This window comes from Heloderma suspectum, chromosome 12, assembly GCF_057233095.1.
Source record: "Heloderma suspectum isolate Gila_16-S chromosome 12, 16-S_ref, whole genome shotgun sequence".
NCBI classification, from domain to species: domain Eukaryota; kingdom Metazoa; phylum Chordata; class Lepidosauria; order Squamata; family Helodermatidae; genus Heloderma; species Heloderma suspectum.
In genome coordinates, this window is record NC_139469.1 from 7,742,141 (window position 1) to 7,763,551 (window position 21,411).

The 21,411-nt window shown below is 45.3% G+C and overlaps 1 protein-coding gene across 1 annotated transcript; it reads right to left on the reverse strand.

Moving 5' to 3' along the window:
* Positions 1-10,897: 10,897 nt before the first annotated feature.
* On the reverse strand, positions 10,898-12,130 carry LOC146336497 (QRFP-like peptide receptor). The gene has a single exon (XM_084817862.1). It carries the CDS (start codon positions 12,128-12,130, stop codon positions 10,898-10,900), a length of 1,233 nt encoding a protein of 410 aa, XP_084673988.1.
* Between the last annotated feature and the right edge of the window lie 9,281 nt (positions 12,131-21,411).

Genomic DNA, 21,411 nt, shown 5'->3' on the forward strand with positions numbered 1-21,411 from the left:
TTAAATGGACTTGTCAATGTATTAGGGCCAAACTACATGTTCTGCAGGGACTTCTGCGGTACCTGCTGCAGGACTCTATCACTTCTTCAGATTTCAGGGGGATGGGTCAAATGTTCAAATGCTCTTCTGTAAACAAAATGAGTATTTGGCAAAGTCCCCCTTTGAATCTCCCATGAACTTACTAGGTGGCATTAGGCAAACCACTCTTTCACAGAGCTTTTCTACACAAGGCATCTATTGTGCGCTCATGTTTCCTTACTCAGGGTTGTTTATGGGTTATTTAGATGATGTCGTGATCCTCCAGTTCTTCTGGTTTTTAAGAGCACTTTCCCAGGTTTGTTTAGAGCAGGGAAAATGGAGTATTATTTCTGAAAATGAAAGAAAAGGCACTTTCTTACTTGTGTAATTGCAATATTCTGCTATAGCACAGTGCCATCTACAGGTTATGTAGAGGAAAAGCAGGAAAGGAAAAGCTCTTTGTGTAGAGCTAGGACCTCAATTCTGTGATGGAACTGAAAGAACATAACAACCTCCTGTAGAAAAACTCTCCGTCTCATCTCCCAACTGCAACAGGGGGATAATACTACTGATCTACCTCACAGAGTTGCGGTAAGGATTACAAGAAGGTAATATATGTAGATTCTAAAGTGCCGAATAAATGCCAGGTGTTACAGAAGAGGAAAGAGGGTGATTGAACAGGAGAAAAAAGGAGAAAGAGGAGGGCTGTTCATGTAATAATAATAATGATAATAATAATAGTAATAATAGATGGTACATATACATGGGGCGGGGGAGAGAGTGCGAGAAGAGGAGAAAAAAGGAGAAAGAAGAGGACCATTTATGTAAGCTCTGGAAGCCCCTACCAAAGAAGAGGGCCTTTTCTGCTGTGGAATGAGCTTCCTAGACAGACTCACCTGGCACCTACATTGTGCTCTTTCTGGTGCCAGGTGAAGACCTTATTTTCTCAGGCATTTTAATCCTACTGTTTCTGTGGTTATAAATCTGTTACTGTATTTTAAACCTTTGCATTGCTGCTAGGTTTAGTTTGGATTTTACTTCTATTTTACACTGTAATTTTAAACTTTTAAACTTTTATATTCTATCTTTTGTAGTATTTTATGTTTTTAATTGTGAACTGCCCAGCGAGCTTTGGCTATTGGGTGGTATAGAAATATAATAAACAAATAAATAAAATGGTGTGTGCGTATATATACTCTGTGTGTGTGTGTGTATGTGTATGTGTGTATATATATATGGAGAGAAGGGTGGGGGGGAGATCGAGAAGAGAAAAAAGGAGAAAGGGGAAGGCTATTTAAATAATAATAATACTAATAATGATGATGGTGATGATGGCGTGTGTGTGTGTGTGTGTGTGTTTCTATCTATGTCTCATGATTCAGGTTAAAGTTAGGTCTTCTTGGACCTAGAAATCTGAAGGCAGCTGCTGTTAAGAGATGGGGTAATGGCATGAAATTGAAGAAAGCCTCTTCATACATTACATCTTTAGCTGAACAGCCATCATGTTTCAAGTGTCCATCTGAAGACATGAGAAAGAGGCAAACACATGTATCATGTGGGTACACTCATCAGGGAAGCAAGATTGGCAGGGGGTGGGGGGCTATTAAGTACTGCTGAATGACAAATATGGGCCTGCCTGTGTAATAGGTCGAACAGCCCTGGGGCAGAGGTCATGGGATCAGCCTCCACGATTTGGTACCGTTCAGCCTGCCTCTGAAAATGTGAGCTGAAAGAGAAACCAAACTTAATGCCAACTCCATTCCTCCCAACTCTCCCATAATTAAAAACAAAACAAAACAAAACAAAACATATTTTCATATTCCAGGCATCATACACTGTTCCAATCCTATAACTTATTTCCTGCAGCATCGTAAAAGACATTTGTTACCGAACAATTGGGAAACATCCCTTGTATGCTGTCAAAATTTACTCATAATTTATTTGCTTTGCTTCATTGATTGTTACTTCAGCACACACACGAACCCACGCAAGGGGGGAAAAGAGGATAACAGATTGTAGATGCCATCACCTGGAAGGAAATCATCTCTTTTGTTTTTCTGACAAATCATTAGTAAGACGTAAATGTATTTTAATGACCAATAAACAGGTGGCGATCCTTGCAGGGGACAGACAGCTAGCTTTTCTCTGAAATCTTGAAGCAAAAAAAGCAGCCGGGGGCCAAATCCTATGGGGATAGTCAGCTGCCTCTGAACTCGGAGGCAGCCGACTATCCGATGCAGGGTGGGTGGAGTGCAGAGGGGATCTTCTCCTCTGCACTCTGGCCACCATGCATTTGCGGCTAGATGGCCTATTTTGGCTGTCTAACCATGGCACTGGTTAGGAGTGGGGAAGGCTGGACAGCCCATAGGAAGCAGCGTATCAATGCTTCAGTGGTCCCCTCCCTGCCCCCAGAAACACCCCCTTTTCAGCCACTCCATGCTGCTCTTAGGAGCGTGGAACTGGGGACAAACTGTGCCTCCTACAAGGTGGCAGGGGAGGTGGCGGGGAGTCAGATTTCTGGGAACTGAGCTCGGAGTGCTGGCTCTGAGCTCGGTTCCCATAAACTGAAAAATCCTATGGCCATCTAGATGCTGTCTAGTGGCCATAGGATTATGCCCTAAAGATGGTAATTTAATGAGACATCCCTGGGGAACATGATGTTGCTTCCTCCTCCCATGTCAACTGTCCCCCATTCCTCATCTGAGGAGAACCATTTACCATGCCGTTGGATCCTTAAAAAGGTAACTGAGAATTGAATTCCCCACCCAAATGTTGAGAATTCTGTTTGTGAATATTGCTGTAAGATTGGGGGTTGGATGGGAAAGCGCTGATGGGCCAGAGAGACTGTTTAAAGTTGACTGCACCTACTTTTTACCTATACCAAACTTGTATATTTGTAACTAAATACAAATATTACAAAACACCAATGAGCTTCCAGCAACTTCATCCCAAAGGAAACCAAACCCAGGTAAGCACTGCACCCCTGATATTTCTCAGTGCTTGGAGAGTGGGGTGAACATAACAATATTATTGGAACGGCCTCCAAATATATGTAGATATTCAGTGGAGATTTGGTGACCATTTCATATCCATCATCCACATTTGATATTTGTATTTTAGTATTTAATAATGTTTCCCCTTCATGGATCACTGCCTTGTTGTGGAGAAGGGGCTTGCGTAACTCAGTGAAGCCATAAGCTATGCTGTGCACCCGAGATGGACAGGTCATGGCAGAGAGTTCTGATAAAATGTGGTCCACTGGAGAAGGAAATGGCAATCCACTCCAGTATTCTTGCCAAGAAAACCCCATGGAACGTATCACAAGGCTAAAAGAGATGACGCTGGAAGATGAGCCTCTCAGGTCGGAAGGTGTCCAATATACTACTGGGGAAGAGCAGAGGGAATTTCCAAGTAGCGCCAGAAAGAGTGAAGTGGCTGGGCCAAAGCTGAAAGGACACTCAGCTGTGGATATGCCTGGTGGTGAAAAGAAAGTCCAATGCTGTAAAGAACAATATTGTTTAGGAACCTGGAATGTACAATCAGTGAATCAAGGTAAGCTGGAGGTGGTCAAACATGAGATGGTAAGATTGAACATCGACATCTTGGGAATCAGCGAACTAAAATGGACAAGCATGGGCGAATTTAATTCAGGTGACCATCATATCTACTATTGTGGGCAAGAATCCCTTAGAAGAAATGGAGTAGCACTCATAGTCAATAAAAGGGTAGGAAAAGCAGTACTGGGGTACAATCTCAAAAACAATAGAATGATCTCAGTACGAATCCAAGGCAAACCATTCAACATCACAGTAATTCAAGTCTATGCCTCAACCATTGATGCCGAAGAAGCTGAGGTTGATGGGTTCTATGAAGACCTACAACACCTTCTAGAACTAACACCAAAAAAAGATGTCCTCTTCATCATAGGGGATTGGAATGCTGAAGTAGGAAGTCAAGAAATCACCGGGATAACAGGCAAGCATGGCCTTGGTGTACAAAATGAAACAGGACAAAGGCTAAGAGAGTTTTGCCAAGAGAACACGCTGGTCATAGCAAACACTCTTTTCCAACAGCACAAAAGGTGACTCTACACATGGACATCAGCAGATGGTCAATATCGAAATCAGATTGATTATGTCCTTTGCAGTTAAAGATGGAGAAGCTCTATACAGTCAGTCAAAACAAGACCTGGAGCTGACTGTGGCTCAGATCATGAGCTGCTTCTTGCAAAATTTCAGCTTAAATTGAAGAACGTAGGGAAAACCACTAAACCATTCAGGTTTATGACCTAAATCATATCCCTTAGGAATATACAGTGGAGGTGAGGAATAGATTTAAGGGATTAGACCTGATAGACAGAGTGCCTGAGGAACTATGGATGGAAGTCCGTAACATCGTTCAGGAGGCAGCAACTCAATCCATCCCAATGAAAAAGAAATGCAAGAAAGCAAAATGGCTGTCTGATGAGGCTTTACAAGTAGCTGAGGAAAGAAGGGAAGCCAAAAGCAAGGGAGAAGGGAAGATATACCCAACTGAATGCAGAGTTCCAGAGAATAGCAAGGAGAGACAAGAAGGCCTTCTTAGATGAACAATGCAAAGAAATCAAGGAAAACAATAGAATGGGAAAGACTAGAGATCTCTTCAAGAAAATCGGAGATCTCAAGGGAACGTTTTGTGCAAAGATGGGCATGGTAAAGGACAAAGAAGGCAGGGACCTAACAGAAGCAGATGAGATTAAGAAGATGTGGAAAGAATACACAGAAGAACTATACAGGAAAGATCTTAATATCCCTGATAGCCGTGATAGTGCGGTCACTGAACTTGAGCCGGACATCCTAGAGAGTGAAGTCAAGTGGGCCTTAGGAAGCATTCTAACAATAAAGCTAGTGGAGATGACAGTATTCCAGTTGAGCTATTTAAAATCCTAAAAGATGATGCTATTAAAGTACTGCACTCAATATGCCAAGAAATTTAGAACACTCAACAGTGGCCACAAGACTGGAAAAGGTCAGTTTAAATTCGAATCCCAAAGAAGGGCAACGCCAAAGAGTGTTCAAACTACCGTACAATTGCGCTCATTTCACATGCCAGCAAGGTTATGCTCAAAATCCTACAAGCTAGGCTTCAGCAGTATGTGAATTGAGAACTACCGGAAGTACAAGCTGGGTTTCAAAGAGGCAGAGGAACTAGAGATCAAATCGCCAACATTCGCTGGATCATGGAGAAAGCAAGAGAATACCAGAAAAACGTCTATTTCTGTTTCATGGACTACGCTACAGCCTTTGATTGTGTGGATCACAACAAACTCTGGCAAATCCTTAAAGAGATGGGAGTACCAGACCACCTTACCTGTCTCCTGAGAAACCTGTACGAGGGACAAGAAGCAACAGTAAGAACTGGACATGGAACAACCGATTGTTTCAAAATTGGGAAAGGAGTATGATGAGGCTGCATATTATCACCCTGCTTATTTAACTTATATGCAGAGTACATCATGTGAAACGCCGGGTTGGATGAATCACAGGTCGGAATTTAGATTGCCGGGAGAATTATCAACAACCTCAGATATGCAGACGATTCCACCCTAATGGCAGAAAGTGAAGAGGATCTGAAGAGCCTCTTGTTGAGGTTGAAAGAGGAGAGTGCAAAAGCTGGTTTGAAACTCAACATTAAAAAAATGAAGATCATGGTATCTGGCCCCATCACTTCCTGGCTTACAGAAGGGGAAGGAATGGAAGCAGTGACAGATTTTATTTTCTTGGGCTCCAAGATCACTGCAGATGGTGACTGTAGCCATGAAATTAAAAGACGCTTGCTCCTTGGGAGGAAAGCTATGGCAAACCTAGACGGCATAGTAAGAAGCAGAGACATCACCTTGCTGACAAAGGTCCGTCTAATCAAAGCTATGGTTTTCCCAGTAGTAACGTATGGCTGTGAGAGCTGGACTATAAGGAAGACTGAGCGCCGAAGAATTGATGCTTTCGAACTGTGGTGCTGGAGAAGACTCTTATGAGTCCCCTGGACTGCAAGGAGGTCAAATCAGTCCATCCTAAAGGAAATCAACCCTGAGTGCTCATTGGAAGGACAGATACTGAAGCTGAAGCTCAAATATTTTGGCCACCTAATGCGAACAGAGAAGTCCCTGGAAAAAACCCTGATTCTGGGAAAGATTGAAGGCAAGAGGAGAAGGGGACGGCAGAGGATGAGATGGCTAGATAGCATCACCGATGCAATGAATATGAACTTGAGCACGCTCTAGGAGAGAGTGCAGGACAGGAAGGCCTGGTGTGCTATGGTCCATGGGGTCACGAAGAGTTGGACACGACCTAACGACTGAACAACAACAACAACAACATTTGATAATGTTTGGCAGTTGACATCAGGCAGTGTTTATTGGCAGATGTACAATTGGGTTTAGTAACCTTTGCACTGATTTCATTTCTTCATGGAAACTTAGTACCCCCCCCCCATCCCCTTGAATAGCCATTGAAAGCCAACATGGAGTTTCAAACTCGGTTGGCAAATAGTGATTCTGAAAGTGGTGCCTAAATTATGGAACTCTCTTATTTGATGTGTCCACCTGGTGCCTTTGCTTCTATAGGCACCAGACAAAGGCTTGGTTTGCAGAAGCTAACCCATTTTTTTTTAACCCATGGTTTGTTGCCCTACCCAGGGTTTGTCTGGCAGATGTTCAAACAAACTGCAATTTGTTTTCTCAATCCCTGGGTTGTTTGTTTCCCTCCCCCTTCACCCACTTCTTCCCTTTATCCCAAGTGTCTTTGCAGTTCTGTAGTACTGGCATGTAGAGTGGCTGGTTTGTTTGTTTTTACCGCTCTTGCCCACTGCCTCTGTAGCCTGGCGAAACAACCCATGAACAACTCATGGTTTCATATGTAATGACAATCCATGGTATGAACAACCCAGAGTTCACAACTCAGCAAGAAAACCATGGGTTCTCAGCTGTTCATGGTGAAAAAACCATGGTTTCTTAGTGTGGCCATGTTCACACATCACAACAACCCAGAATTCAACAACCCATACCATGGCTTAGCATTATGTGTGAATGTCTAGCCATTCAGTCAAGCTGCTAATGGAATCTAGGGTCCTTTTGTATTTCTGTGGAGCTTTTCAGCTGCCATTTTAAATGTTTTAATTTTAACTGCTCTGCAGTTTTGCTGTGGCTGTTCTCTGCTATTCTTAGTCTTATTTATTTTTAAATTGGTTGTAAGCCATCTTGATAGCTTTTTTCAGGTCAAAAGGTAAGTTATAAATCTGAAATAAATAAATGCATAAAAGAAATGTCAAGGGTTTTTTCGAGGTGTGTGTGTGTCACATTTTGATATAAAGCTCCACTTTACAAAAAATGAGTTTTCAATAATCAGTCAAGAGATGACCTCCACAGCGGATCTCCCCTTCTATGGTGGACTTCCCTCTCCGACTCGGTGTGTGTGTGTGTCCCTAGTAACCTATGAACTCTGCGTTGCCCTCCCAGGGGACATAGGACTGCACCCTAAATATAATTGCATCTATACTTAATCCTTTGATGTGTCTTTCTTAATCCAACCCTCACATCCTTTTTCTGTCTTCTTTGATTTTAGTTGCTTATTGTGTACAAATATCGCTATTTCATTATGGGATGCTCCGTTGTTCTGTATTATTCTATAAATGAGAAATCCTTAAAATGAAAGAAAGAAAGAAAGAAAGAAAGAAAGAAAGAAAGAACCCATTAAATTGGATAAAAAGGTTGCCAGCTATCCAAGGTTTGGGAAACACTATATTCAATATATTCTTGGAGGTTAGTCTATGAACTTGCCCCTCTCCCCCCACAACCTAGTGCCCTTCAGGTGTGTTGGACTAAAACTCCCACCATTGGCCATGCTGGCTGGGGGATACTGGGAGTTGTAGTCCAACAGATCTGCAGGTCACACACTCGGTTGGGGAAGGTTGCTCACCAAATGAAACGTCCACATTTAAGAGGCAGGATCCCTGTTTGTACCACATGCCAAGGGACACAAACTGTCGGAGACAGCTATTGACTCTGCCCTGCGAATGGATGCAAAGAGACACTGGCTGTGCACCATTGGAAACAGGGTGCTGGCCTAGATATATACTATTCAGTGTGGTCTGGCAAGATAAGTTTTCACATCAATACCAACATTTTAGATACAGTACATATAATGTTGTTTACTTTGATGAAAGTTTAAAAAATAATGATTGGATGGGAATCTTGATTACTCTGTAGTTTTCCTAAGATTACCCTGAAAAGAGAAGATCAAACCACCACACATTTGAAGCTGTCTCTCCTTTGTAGGAGAAAAAAGGCACTTTGAGGCTCTTCTCTTGAAAGAAAAATCACAGCAAGGGCAATTGGGTTCTGATTTTTATTTAGCTACAAAGCACACTGTCTTTTCCCTCTTTTTCAACTTTTACTTTACATGCAACTGGGCTTTTTTACAGCAGCTGCGGAGAAAGCTTTTATGCTTCTGAGTGTAAATTTGTATCTGCAGGAATCTGGAGGCATCAGAGAGATTGGGAAAGACCAGGGAGTTGGAAGAAATGGACGTGGAGGCAGAGATCATGGCCTCTTGATTCAGTTCATGGAAGGGCTTTGAGGCCAAATAGTCACAGGTGTAAGTTCCAAATGTAGAGAGGTGTGAGTGTTATTTTTATTCTATCTGGAGCAGTCCTTTCACATTAATTCCATCTGGGGAATTTCACTGCACCCCTTCCAGCTGTATGAGAAGGAAAGTGTCAGGAGCGTCCTAGCTGCCTCTTGCAGTCCCCACCAATAGCCAACTCAGGACACAGATGACGAGGAATTCTTTCCAAGACTTTATTCCTTTATTACTTTATGACTCTTTCAGAATACTAGTTGCTAGTGCCAAAGCAAGGAACAGCACTGGGGAAAGATAGCAGAGTAGCCTAAGCCCCAGGTAAGGCAGTTGGTCCCTGTTTGAAGGAGAATCATGGGAAGACCCTGAACTTATTGGCTAGGGAGAGATCCTCCCTCTTTCCCTTGGGTCCTCGGGACGCGACCATTGTTTGTGCACCAAGCAAGCACTACGCCTCCTTTTGGCACCCTCCATCTGTCGTCGCTCCCTGCATCTGTGCCGAGCGTCCAGCAAGCCCCCCTCCAGCGCTCTCTCACTGCCAGGGTCACTATCTATCCCAGGAATGCTGACAGGAGGAATCTCTGTCAGCTGCTGTGCTAGTGAGAGATGAGCGAGCTCCTGTCCCACGGTTTGCTGTTCCTCCTCAGAATCAGAACTGCTCTGGGGCTCTATTGGCTCAGTTTCCACCCTGACAGAAATAAGCTATCAATTCAAAAGGGCTCAGTGTGGAGCAGCATTCACCAACCTGGTGCTTTCCAGATGTGTTGGGCTACAACATGCTGGCTGAGAACATCTGAATGGCATCAGGTTGGCTGAACATTGTGTCCAACGCAGGCTGGAGAACTGAGTCCCTTGTTGATCCCAAGTAAAGAGATTTCTCCTCTCCCCAGGTTTGTCAACTTGACTAAGATAACAATGATGCAACCATCCTATCCACACTCCTCTTGAAGAGCAGCATTGTTCTCCCCCTTTTTTGAAAATCTGAGGTTCAGACCAAGCCTAAGGAACAAGCAGACCAGGTCCTGTGTCTCGAACAATGTTTAATGCCTTGATTTATTTTGCTCAGTGTGGCAGGATTACATCCAGGAGATATGGTGCTTTGAAGAGTGGTGTAGTCGAGGGAGAACATGGGCAAGGGCAGCTCTGGGACTTTTTTCAGAGCAGAAGCAATGATGTCATCTGTCAGACAGCCCAGGTAATGGATAGATCCTCCTTGCTCTGGCAATTGAACAAAGTGATAATGAGGTTTTCACATTTTACTACTGTTTGTGACAGATTAGCTGGGGTGCCCCTGGTGGTTTCACATGAACATTTGGCCTGATTGGAGTCCACCTGGAGAAGAGCCTTCGCTGTGGTGGCCCTTTTTCTATGGAGCTCCCTGCCTCTGGAGGTCAGGCAGGCACCAACATTGTGTCATTTTCATTGCCTGCTGAAGACATCTTTATTTCAAGAAGCCTTCCTTGACTGACCTGCTATGGTTTTTATTGGTATTCTGTTTTTTAAAACTTTTAACATGCTGTTTTATTTTTATATGTTTTGATGTGTTGTTTTTATTCTTCTTATCTTTTATTGTTCACTGCTCCAAAGTCTGTTCAGATGTGGAGCAGTATATAAATACTGTAAACAAACAAACAAACAAATAAAATAATTAGTATTGAGGAAGTCAAAATATGAGGGAAACGATCAGGCAGAGGATAACTGCTTCTTTCTTTTTCTTTGATGCAGTCCCTACTTCATTCTAGCCATTTAAATTCTTTGCAAGATTTTTTGTATCTCTAATAAAAAGCTAAAGGTTGCTTTTCAGCTGGCTGAAAAACCTCTGTGCTCAATGTGTTTTACAAGTTGAACTTACATGGTTAGGAGTAAGCGCAACTGAGTTCAACAGAACTTACTCCCAGGTACGTATGCGTAGGATGCCCCATAAAGGTAATACAGGTAATAGTGGGTAATCTGTCCATTTGATTTTCTCCCACATTTGCATTTTTTAAAAGCTCAAGTTCTTTCCATCCTGTTTTTGAAGAAATTTGCGCATACTGGTAAGTTCTGAGAAGTGAACAGAACAAAATTCTCACTCACCCCTCACGTCATCTCTTGGGGGTGACTATGGATTCTCCTTGGAGGTGTGGCTGTGGGGGTTGTTGCAGATGAGTTCCTGCAAAATTTACCAGCACCTCACTGCTTTTGAGAAACAGAGAACGAGAGCGAGCGAGAGCGCTTGATATGGCCGCAGGGCTGTCTTACACTTGGGTTCTTGGACCGTAGGTCTTCTACAATCTCTTTCCACTTGCCACAATATGGTCAGGCTCTTTGCTTGCAGGCCCTCCTGATCCCCTGTATGAGAGCAGCTCAGGAACAGAAGAGGGCAAGCTCTTTTCAGAGAAGGAGAAGCTGAGAAGAGAGACCATCTTCTTGTGGTACCTGCTCTTCATCTCCTTGGCTGACCGGTAGAGGTTGCCGACAAAGCAGTAGCAGATTGGATTGAGGCTGGAGTTGGTGAGGCTGAGCCACTGGGCAAAAGGCCGGAGCTGCAGGACCCAGGGGGATGGAGCCATGTCCCGCAAGGACTTGGGGCTGTTGAACTCGATCCAGATGTCCATGGTGTAAATGGGCAGCCAGGAGATGGCAAAGAGCATGACCAAAGCCACCACCATTTGGGCCACCTTCTTGCGGATCTTCAGCCTGGAAGCTGGCAAGGTCTGGTTCAGGGTGCTGCTGTCCCTTGATGGCCTGTTGGGGCTCCAGAGTCTACGGACAGTCAAGCAGCAAATGACCATGTTGAATGAGACTGGCAGGCAGTAGAGAGCACAGAAGAGGAGGAAGCTGTAGGCTTGCTTAACCCTCTCCTGAGGCCATATCTCCCTGCAGATGGGGAACACCGGCGGAAGGCTCGGCACCACTCCAATCTCATCCCTTTTGTTCATAAATATAAGGGGCATGCAGATTCCCAAGGACAAGAGCCAGACCACCAGAATGGTACTCAGAATCTTCCGGCGAGTGAAGAAGGACCTGGCGTTGAGAGGGTTATGCACGCTGTAATACCGGTTCAGGCTGATCACCGTGAGGCTGAGGACGCTGGCCGAGACCGACATGGCCTGGATAAAGGGCACAGCCCTGCACAAGAAGTCTCCATAGACCCAGGCTTTGTAAATCAAGTTGCCTGCCGTAATGGGCATGCAGACACACACCACCATGAGATCGCAGATGGCCAAGTTGATCAGGAGGCTCCTGGTGGCACTCAGGCTGGGCATCCGGCGGCTGCGCTTCCTAGTGAGCATACGGAGCGACATGATGTTCCCGACGAAGCCCACCAAAAAGGACGCCAAGTACATGACTGTGAGGCTGATGGTGGCGGGCTCTTTGTCGAACAGGAAGAGCAGCTTCTCCAGCTCCTCCCAGTCCAGCACCCGGCTCCCATTGGACCCTCCCGTCGAGGAGAGGTTCTCTGGCATCCAGAGCTCACGCAGGTGCCCGGTCACTGTGACACTGAAGGAGGTGTTCATTCTTCTTCCTTCTCTGTCACATCAGTCCAGCCTGCTATTAGGTGGGGAGTTTCCTTCCCTACGGCAAGACTCCCAATCAGTTTAGAGGGAGCTATTCAAATCTGGGGGGAAATAAGAGGTTTTACTAAGTATGGGTCACATCCTTCCAGCAGTAAGAATGTTACGGCATGGTAGTAAATCAATCAATACAGAGCACTGTATATTCTCAGAAATGTACCTTCTAGAATGATGGTCATTTGGGAAGCTAAGAACATAGGAAGTTGCCTTAAACCAGGTCTGAATATGTGTTTATTTGGCTCACTATTGTCCACCAGACAGCCTGATGGATGGCAATTTCTATAGCCCCTGACCATTGGGCTTGCTGGCTGGGGCTGATGGAAGATGCAGTCCTAAACTTCTGGAGGGCACGAGGTTTCCTACCCCCATCTACTCTGATTGGCAGCAGTTCTCCAGGGCAGAGAAGGTTCTTCCCATTACTTGCTGTCCAGTGCTTCCAACCAGAGTTGCCCAGCCTTGAACCTGCAACCTTCAGCATGCAAAGCATATGCTCTACGCTACCATACCACTGAGTCCCACTTCTGCATGATGCACACTTGGAGCTGATGAAATCATGAAGACTTAAGAATTCCTATTCAACAATATCCTACCAGGCACAAAAATGAATGTTATAAAATGAACCTCTGAAACTGAGCCAAAGATAAGCAGTTTCGGGCCCCATTGATTTAAACATACCCCTTTAGGGTTCCTCACTGAAATCTACTGAGCTTAAATGTGCTGGACTTTGGCTAGAAAGAATACCATCTAAATCTATAAGTTAAGAACTTTTTAATCTGTTTCTGGGATGATTACATGAATGAAGATTAATTTTACATATCGCACAAAGGTCCCTTATTTATTTTTTGCATATGTGAATAACTAAAAGCACTAAATCTTGCTCTACAATGGTTAATGTTGAAGAAAGCCAGCGGGGTCTTCCAAACCTGAGTGTTTTTGTTACTGTTCATTTTACATTTGCATTGCAGAGGTTATTTTTTTTTAAAAAACACGCACACACAAATGAACTCATTTGTAGAAATGTCCTAAGATTTTGGACATTGAGGCTACAATCCTATATGCATGTACCTGTGTCTGACTGTGCAATCCTATCCATGTCTACTCAGAAGTAAGACATATTTAGTTTAATGGGTCTCACTCCCGGGGGAAGTGGGTCTAGGAATGCAGCTTAGGTCCCACTGAACTCAGTAGGACTTACTTCTGACAGGCAAGTATAGGATTGCACGGTGAGACAATAAAACACGGGTATTACTTGTAGAGCCCAAGGCAGGCTAAAGTCAGATTTCTTTTCTATCCATTGGGCACCTTTTTGGGGCTAGTTTTTAGATGCTAGGTAAAAACTGCTCTTTTGGCCTGTCCATTTAATATTGTTTAATTAATTTGAATTAGGCTGCTGTTGCTGCTTGTGATGGTGCCTTGTTATGTGATTTAGGCTTATGCTTGCTTTGGAGCTTCCATGTTAACATTGCTTTAATTTGATGCTGCAAGCTACCTTGGGGAACCATGTGGTTGCAAGATGGAGTAGAAATATTTTAAAGAAAGAAAGAATTAAAGAAAGAAATATGGCTGCATTCCCATGGACACTTACTTGGGCTTCAGCCCCATTGAATACAGTAGAACGTACTTCTGAGTAACGTGCACAGGTCTGTGATGTAAATAAATAGTCTTGATACTATCTTATTGTTACTGGTGCAATGAGGGAGATTTCGGCTGCAGTCCTAGGCACAGTTGCTTGGGAGAAAACAAACCCAGCAAGGCTGATTTCTGAACATCCAGGATTGGGCTGCAAGGAAAGCCACTCTCATCAGCAATTAAATATCCCAAGTCATCTTAAAAACAGTGGAGGTTGGTGGTTCAATGCCAGTGGAGTGGCGAATCTGCTCCGGGTTTCAGTCAGAACTCTACTTTCTGAACATCCAGGATTGGGCTGCAAGGAAAGCCACTCTCATCAGCAATTAAATATCCCAAGTCATCTTAAAAACAGTGGAGGTTGGTGGTTCAATGCCAGTGGAGTGGTGAATCTGCTCCGGGTTTCAGTCAGAACTCCCACACCTTGGATAACTCCTTTAGAGTTCTGACTGGTTCTGAGTGAAACCTGGAGCAGAATTACCACCCCACTGGCCTCGGAGCCACCAGCCTCCACTGCTTAAAAACTAACACATTTAGGCTGCAACTCTATACTCTTGCCTGGGAGAAAGTCACATTGAACTCAATGGGACTTACTTCCAAGTGGACGCACATGTGATTGCACTCTGAGGCATGAGCTTTTACAGACTAGAACCTGTTTCAGCCATGGGGTCTGTTTTCCAACTGTGATTTAAAGGAACACTCTGGGCTGTTCCTTGGATAGAAGATGCTCATAAATTAGAAATAATTTCCAGATGGTGGTAGCTGTGCCACAAAACCCATGAAGAGTCTTGTTGCACCTGAAACACTGACACATTTATTCTGGCTTTCATGGACTATAGCCCCCTTCATCTGATAAAAGCCTCCCCAATAGGAATACATTGATCTGTAGTTTGTGGAATCTCACCCTAGCCCCTAAGTGGCAGTAGAGAAACAGGGTGGTGTATCGATTAGAGCAGAAGTAAGCAACCTGGCACCATCCAGATATTTTGTATTGCCACCTCCATAATGCCTGACCATTGGATTGGGCTGATGGGATGTGTAGTTCAAAACATCTGAAGAACACCAGGTTGCTTACATCTCAATTGAACCATTACACTACAGCTGGGGAACCCCAGATTCAAAGCTCCATTTGGCCATGAACGTCACTGGGTGACTTTGGGCCAGTCACTATCTCTCAGCCTAACCTACCTCATAGGGCTGTTGTTAGGATAAAATGGGGTGAGGGGGGAAAAGAGGAGAACAATGTATATCCTTCTGAACTCCTTGGAGGAAGGGCAGGATAAATTAAAACAGCCTGATGCCACCCACCCACCTTGTATAACATCTTGCCTGAAGAATCGATCTGGGGATCTTGGAAGCTTGCACAATTTTTTGTGGTCTTTTGTTTGGCCTAATGAAAGTATTACAGCAACATGGGTTTGGGGATTTTTCTTATGATTAACGCGGCTACCTTTGCCGTTTTGTAACCCGTAAGGAAGGGCCTCCCTCCCAGGTTGCGGTGCTGAAAGGACAGCTCCTTCCCAGCCCAGGTCTTCTATCTCAGCTTTCCCAAGCAATGCGAGTTCGCACACCCGCCCGGCTCTTCCTTTCCTCCCATCCGTCTCTCTCCCTTCCCTTGGTGGCAAATGCACTTACTCTGAGTAGGCGATGGAGCGGGCAGGAAGTCACATCGGGTGCCCGCAAAGGCTGCCGAAAGTCCGGCGCGTCTTCTGTTCCATTCGCCAGTCTGCCGCCAAAGGAGTTGCATGCCGCGCTCCTGACGGAGAATGTCCACTGGATCGGACCGTGGCTGTGTCTGTGTCTGTGTCTGTGGCTGCCGCCGCCGCCGCCACCTCCGCTGCCGCGGGGGGGGGGAGGGGGGCTTTTTTTACGCACTCCTTTAAGCACACCCTCCGCCTCATTCACACACCAGAAAAACTTCTCAGATGTGCTCTCCAGACCGACAAGGTACCAGCATCCCTATTATGCCGACTAATCCAGCCGCATGACTTTCTCCCGCACCTACAGAGTCTTTTGTACATGCGCGACTCCGCAGACATTGTTATTCCCCCCCCCCCCATTCACCTGCTTGCCAGACCCGCCGCTCTCCAATTGCTCAGCTCAGCTTCCCCCTACCCATCTGCTGATACCACTCTCAGTATGCACAGGTTTACTCACTCAAGAACATCTGGTGCACACAGCAGTGCTATTACACGTGCGCACGCACACACACTTTTTTTTTTTTTACACGGATGTGTACATGCAGAAATTGACAAACAGACATACACACGTCACTGCACAGGTGCAAACACAGAAGCACACGCACTATCAAGAGACAGAGCATTTTTCACCCTGACACTTTCTCATGCGCAGGAACACCCCCCATCCCCATTTTGACATTGCCATCCAGTCACACACATTCCCTCACTGTAGCTCTCTATGAGGCTTTGCTTTCCTGTCAGCCTCTGGCGCCCTGAACCTCTTGCTCCCACCTGTCACTCTGGGAGCACCTCCTCCATTTTTTCAGGCCCCCACCAGGTAAGTTTGAGACTGAGAAGTGCTCAGCAGCCAAATGCAACTGCCCCCCCCATGCACCCACACATGCACGGTGCACAGTAGCATCAAGGGCACATGCCGCAGCTGTGCCACGGAGAGAGCAGCATAGAGCTGAAAGGACAGCTTTGACCAAAGCACACCCTAAAGGAGTGCTGGGCAGAAGGTAGATCTGGATCTACTGGTAGAGCTCTGGGTGACTTGCGATCCATCAAGATTCTGATGGACTGGTGAGTTTGGTTCGGGTGCTGATCACAAATTCCTGGCCTGAGCATGTTTTCAGAGGCACCCTGGTCCTTAATTCCTAGTGTACATCTGCCTGCCTGGGCCACCATTTTGCACCTGGCTCTGGTTGGTGGACCTTGGGGTCCTTGCAAAAAACAAAATGGATCCCACTCACCTGCAATCTGCCTACCTGTGCCTTGGAGGGTGCTCTCCTCTTGCTCCTGTTGCACAAGTTGCCTTAATGTGAGGTCGCACCCTGGCCTCCCATCCCAACTAGGACATTCTGAAGTGCTCTGTAGTCCCTCTGCTCCTTCTAGGTTGCCAGCGGCTCACTGATTTCTCCCTGGATCCTTCTTGTTAGAGTTTGGATTGGGCCTGGCACATGCTTTCTAGCACCAGAGGTTCAACCCTTGAAGCCACATCCTCTGAACAAGTAGCTTTACCCTTAATTTGGGGTGATGGGCCATGGCTCCCAAGGGGGGTCTCAAAGGGTCTGTTATTTTGTGTATTCCAGGATGATGAGGAAACTGTAATGAGATTCCAGGGCTGATTCTTGGTGTGGAAGTGGCACACTAAGTGGCACACTTAACATTCTAGTTAAGAATGGGTAGAGCTTTAGTATGGGCTATATTTTTGAATCCTGGCTGCTGCTTTAGACTGCTCACCAGTCCTTGTCCTGCACAGCAGTGTCTAAGGCCCTCCTCCAGGAGCCTCTTCAGAGGGAGGCTCAGAGGGTGGCCACAAGGGAGAGGGCCGGTGGCTCCCCATTTATGGGATGATCTCCCTGATGAGGTCTGCATGACACCAACATCATCAACTTTTCAGCACCAGGTTAAAACTGCTCTCTTCTCTCAGGCATTTGGCAGCGTATGATGAGTCTCTTGATTGTCTCTGGCTGGTTGTTTTACATTGTTTTAGATATATGTTGTTGTTGTTGTTGTGTGTGTTATTAGTTTTATGTCATTATGTGGATGGCTTTTATATTTGTATTTTAATGTATTTTAATGGTTTTTAATTTCTGTGAATAGCCCAGAGAGCTACGGCTATGGGGTGGTATAGAAATGTAATAAATGAAATGAATGAATGAATGCACCCACCCACCCACCCAGACCCCCCACTTCTCCCCCACCCACTTGTGTCAGGGAAAGCACCCCACAACCAGGAACATTTGCTTCAATGCATGGCATGCAGCTGCCAATTGCCACACATGGTCTTCCCCTGCCCTCCTCTGATAATCTCAGTAGAATGTCGAGTCCCTGCCCTGCCCTCTGCCTCCCCCAGCCCCAAAGTGCAGCAGTTGCCACTACATCCATCCATGCACCTACACAGTCCAAGCCTTCAATGGTGCTCAGAATGAGTATCTCCTGCTGTCTCCTCTGGGGTCAGTGGTGGGAAGCCATTGTGCTATACACCCCCTACTCCCCCAAGCAGTGACACATTCCAGGGGTAGCCCTTAACATGGCTGAGTTGCTTTTGGGGATGAGAAAGAGCACCAGAGCCTCAAAAGCATTTTTGCGAGATGCGTTATTTGCACTGAGGGCAGAGGAGCAGATCCGATTTGCTCTCCTCTCAAAAGCACATACATGCAAAGTTTCTGCATGGAGACTCCCCCCCCCCTCGCCCCCCAGGCTCTGTCTTCCAACCAGCGTGAACACTCCAACCCGTTTCTCTCTTGCTGGGTGCGTTGCACCTCCTTCCGTAACAGTTTTCTCTCTGCCTACCACACACTGGCTGATCGCTGCTCACTCAACCCTCATCCTGGCCTGGAAAAACACAAGACGCTCACTTTATGTTCGGTCACACTTTGTGTCCATCTGTCTATATTGCTGACTGGTGGCTCCGATTTCGATGGAGCCGTGATTCCATTCTGGGTTTCAGTCAGAACCAGCCAGAACTCTAAAGGAGGTGCAGAACCTATTTTGGGGATAGGATTCAACACCTTGGAGAGCTCCTTTAGAGTTCTGGCTGGTTCTGACTGAAACCCAGAATGGAATCATGGCCCCACCGAAATCAGAGCCACCAGCCTCCACTGCTAGCTGACGCTTTTATTTTTTAACCTGGAGATGCCAGGGACTGAATGTGGGATCTTCTGCATGCACAGCAGGTGCTCGAGCATTGAGCTCCAGTTCCTTCATAAAGTGGTAAGAAGAACATAAAGTGAGAGTTTCCAGGGGAGTGGCCGTGTTAGTCCGTTGCAGCAAAGTGACAAAGAGACTCGACACATCTTGAAGACGAACAAATTTATCCTGGGAAAAGCCTCCAGGAAAGCTTATGCCTGAATAATTTTGTTCATCTTCAAGGGGTGCCAAAAGATGTTTTGTTAAAAAGTGGTAAGGATTTCCTGGCTAGAAGTAGCCTCCCCTCTTAGCAGGCCATTTTCCAGCCATCAGTGGCCATTTGAGGAACTGTCAGCTGGTCATCGACAAGCATGAAAGGTGGTCCCTGGACAGCGAAAGAGAGCTTTATCTATGGACTCCAACTCACCTGTAGCAACTATGCAGCCAGGACGGCTTCGGCTTTGGCATATGACCTCCATTGCCCTCATTTCCTGGTGAGTGAAGGCAGGTGCCACCTCTTGTTCCCTTGCTGTGTAGCGTGCAGGATTGTCAGTTTCTTCTTACAGGAGTACTCCTCCAGCTGTGCATTTGGACTGGTGCTCTGGCCGTGTAGCAGCATCTTGTCTCTGGCAACCACTTGATCAGCCTTGTCTCGATGGCTGCCATGGATGCTTTGTTGAAAGGGCGATGGAGGGCAATTGTCTGTTCACGATGGGCTCTTTAGGAGCAAACAAAGCTGAAATGCAAGGTGTTTTGATTCGCTACCAGAAACAGCTTGTTTGGTGGCAACTGGTGAACAAGATGACAAATGTTACCAAGGCCACAAGATTGCCTCTGAGGCTGTCATTCATTAACGCTTTGCATTTCTCTATTGCCCAATAGCCCAAGCTCTGTGGGCGATTCACAAAAATCAAACCCCTAAAATACAAACATGGTAAAATATCATATATCAATTTTATTACGGTTATGAATATATATAAAATATATAAAAATGTGGAACACTTTGAAACAGCTAAAAACAATTATCAATAAAATACCAGGACCCAATAAGACATGGAACATTTTAAAAAGCCCCATCCTGCAATGTCAAATGCCTGAGAGTAAGGTCTTAACCTGGCACCAAAAAGATGACAATGCTGACAATGCAGACCTCATATCCTTTTTAGGATGGTTTCACAAGCCATGTGAAGAATCTTGCTTAGCAGATGTTCTTCATTAAGAACAAGGATTGTACCTCAAGGGATTTCCAAGGCAGCTTGCCTTCTCTTAAAAACATAATAAAAAAAATCACTTTCTCTCTATAGGCCAGTTTTTTTTTAATGTTCTGTTACACAGCGGAGGCGGGTGGCTCTGATTTCAGTGGGGCTGTAAATCCATCCTGGGTTTTAGTCCGAACCGGCCAGAACTCTAAAAGAGCTATCCAAGGTGCTGAACCCCACCCCAATAGGTGGCAATTTCAGCACCTTGGATAGCTCCTTTAGAGTTCTGGCTGGTTTGGACTGAAACCAGGAGCCACCAGCCTCCACTGCCCAAAGCTAGCCAAGTTATTTTGGCACCAGAGGCAGAAAATCCCACAAATGGTTCTCCCCCTCCCTGGCAGTAAAAATACAAAAATGCTATTTTTCTATGTGCAGGGAGTGGATAGTTTAAATATGCAGAACATTAAAATATGGAAACTTCCACATTGAATCCATAGCACTACCATCACATTCAGAACCCATCTTTCACCTGACATTCACTCTTCTATGTGCAGTGAGTTTATTTATTATTAATTTCAGTATGGAAGAGCATTAACATATCCAATTTCCCACCTTCAGGGCAAAGCAAGTACTATGATTTCTGGAAGAACCAAGGCTTTTCTCTGGCATGCTACTTTTCTATGTGCAGGGAGTTAATATGGAAGAGTATTAAAATATGCAAAACCTCACCACCACAAGCATTTCCCAGTGGCACAGTTCAACAAAAACTGTACCAAATGATTCTCAAGTCATGTAGCTCCTCGTCCTCCTTTGATAGTTGTTGATGAGGAAAAAATTGAATAAAAAACATTTTCTGTTTTTTTTAAAAAAATGAAGAAACCCAAACAAAGATATATTGTTGTTGTTATTGTTCAGTCGTTCAGTCATGTCCGACTCTTCGTGACCCCATGGACCATAGCACGCCAGGCCTTCCTGTCCTCCGCTCTCTCCCGGAGCATGCTCAAGTCCATATTCATTGCATCGGTGATGCTATCCAACCATCTCATCCTCTGCCTCCCCTTCTCCTTTTGCCTTCAGTCTTTCCCAGCATCAGGGTCTTTTCCAGGGAGTTTTCTCTTCGCATTAGGTGGCCAAAATATTGGAGCTTCAGCTTCAGTATCTGTCCTTCCAATGAGCACTCAGGGTTGATTTCCTTTAGGATTGACTGATTGGACCTCCTTGCAGTCCAGGGGACTCGTAAGAGTCTTCTCCAGCACCACAGTTCGAAAGCATCGATTCTTCGGCGCTCAGCCTTCCTTATAGTCCAACTCTCATAGCCATACATTGCTACTGGGAAAACCATAGCTTTGATTAGACGGACCTTTGTCGGCAAGGTGATGTCTCTGCTTCTTACTATGCTGTCTAGGTTGGCCATAGCTTTCCTCCCAAGGAGCAAGCGTCTTTTAATTTCATGGCTACAGTCACCGTCTGTGGTGATCTTGGAGCCCAAGAAAATAAAATCTGTCACTGCTTCCATTTCTTCCCCTTCTATATGCCAGGAAGTGATGGGGCCAGATGCCATGATCTTCGTTTTTTTAATGTTGAG

Bases quoted from the DNA above. Each gene is read 5' to 3' on its own strand.
- LOC146336497 (XM_084817862.1), bottom strand. From the start codon at position 12,130: ATGAACACCTCCTTCAGTGTCACAGTGACCGGGCACCTGCGTGAGCTC.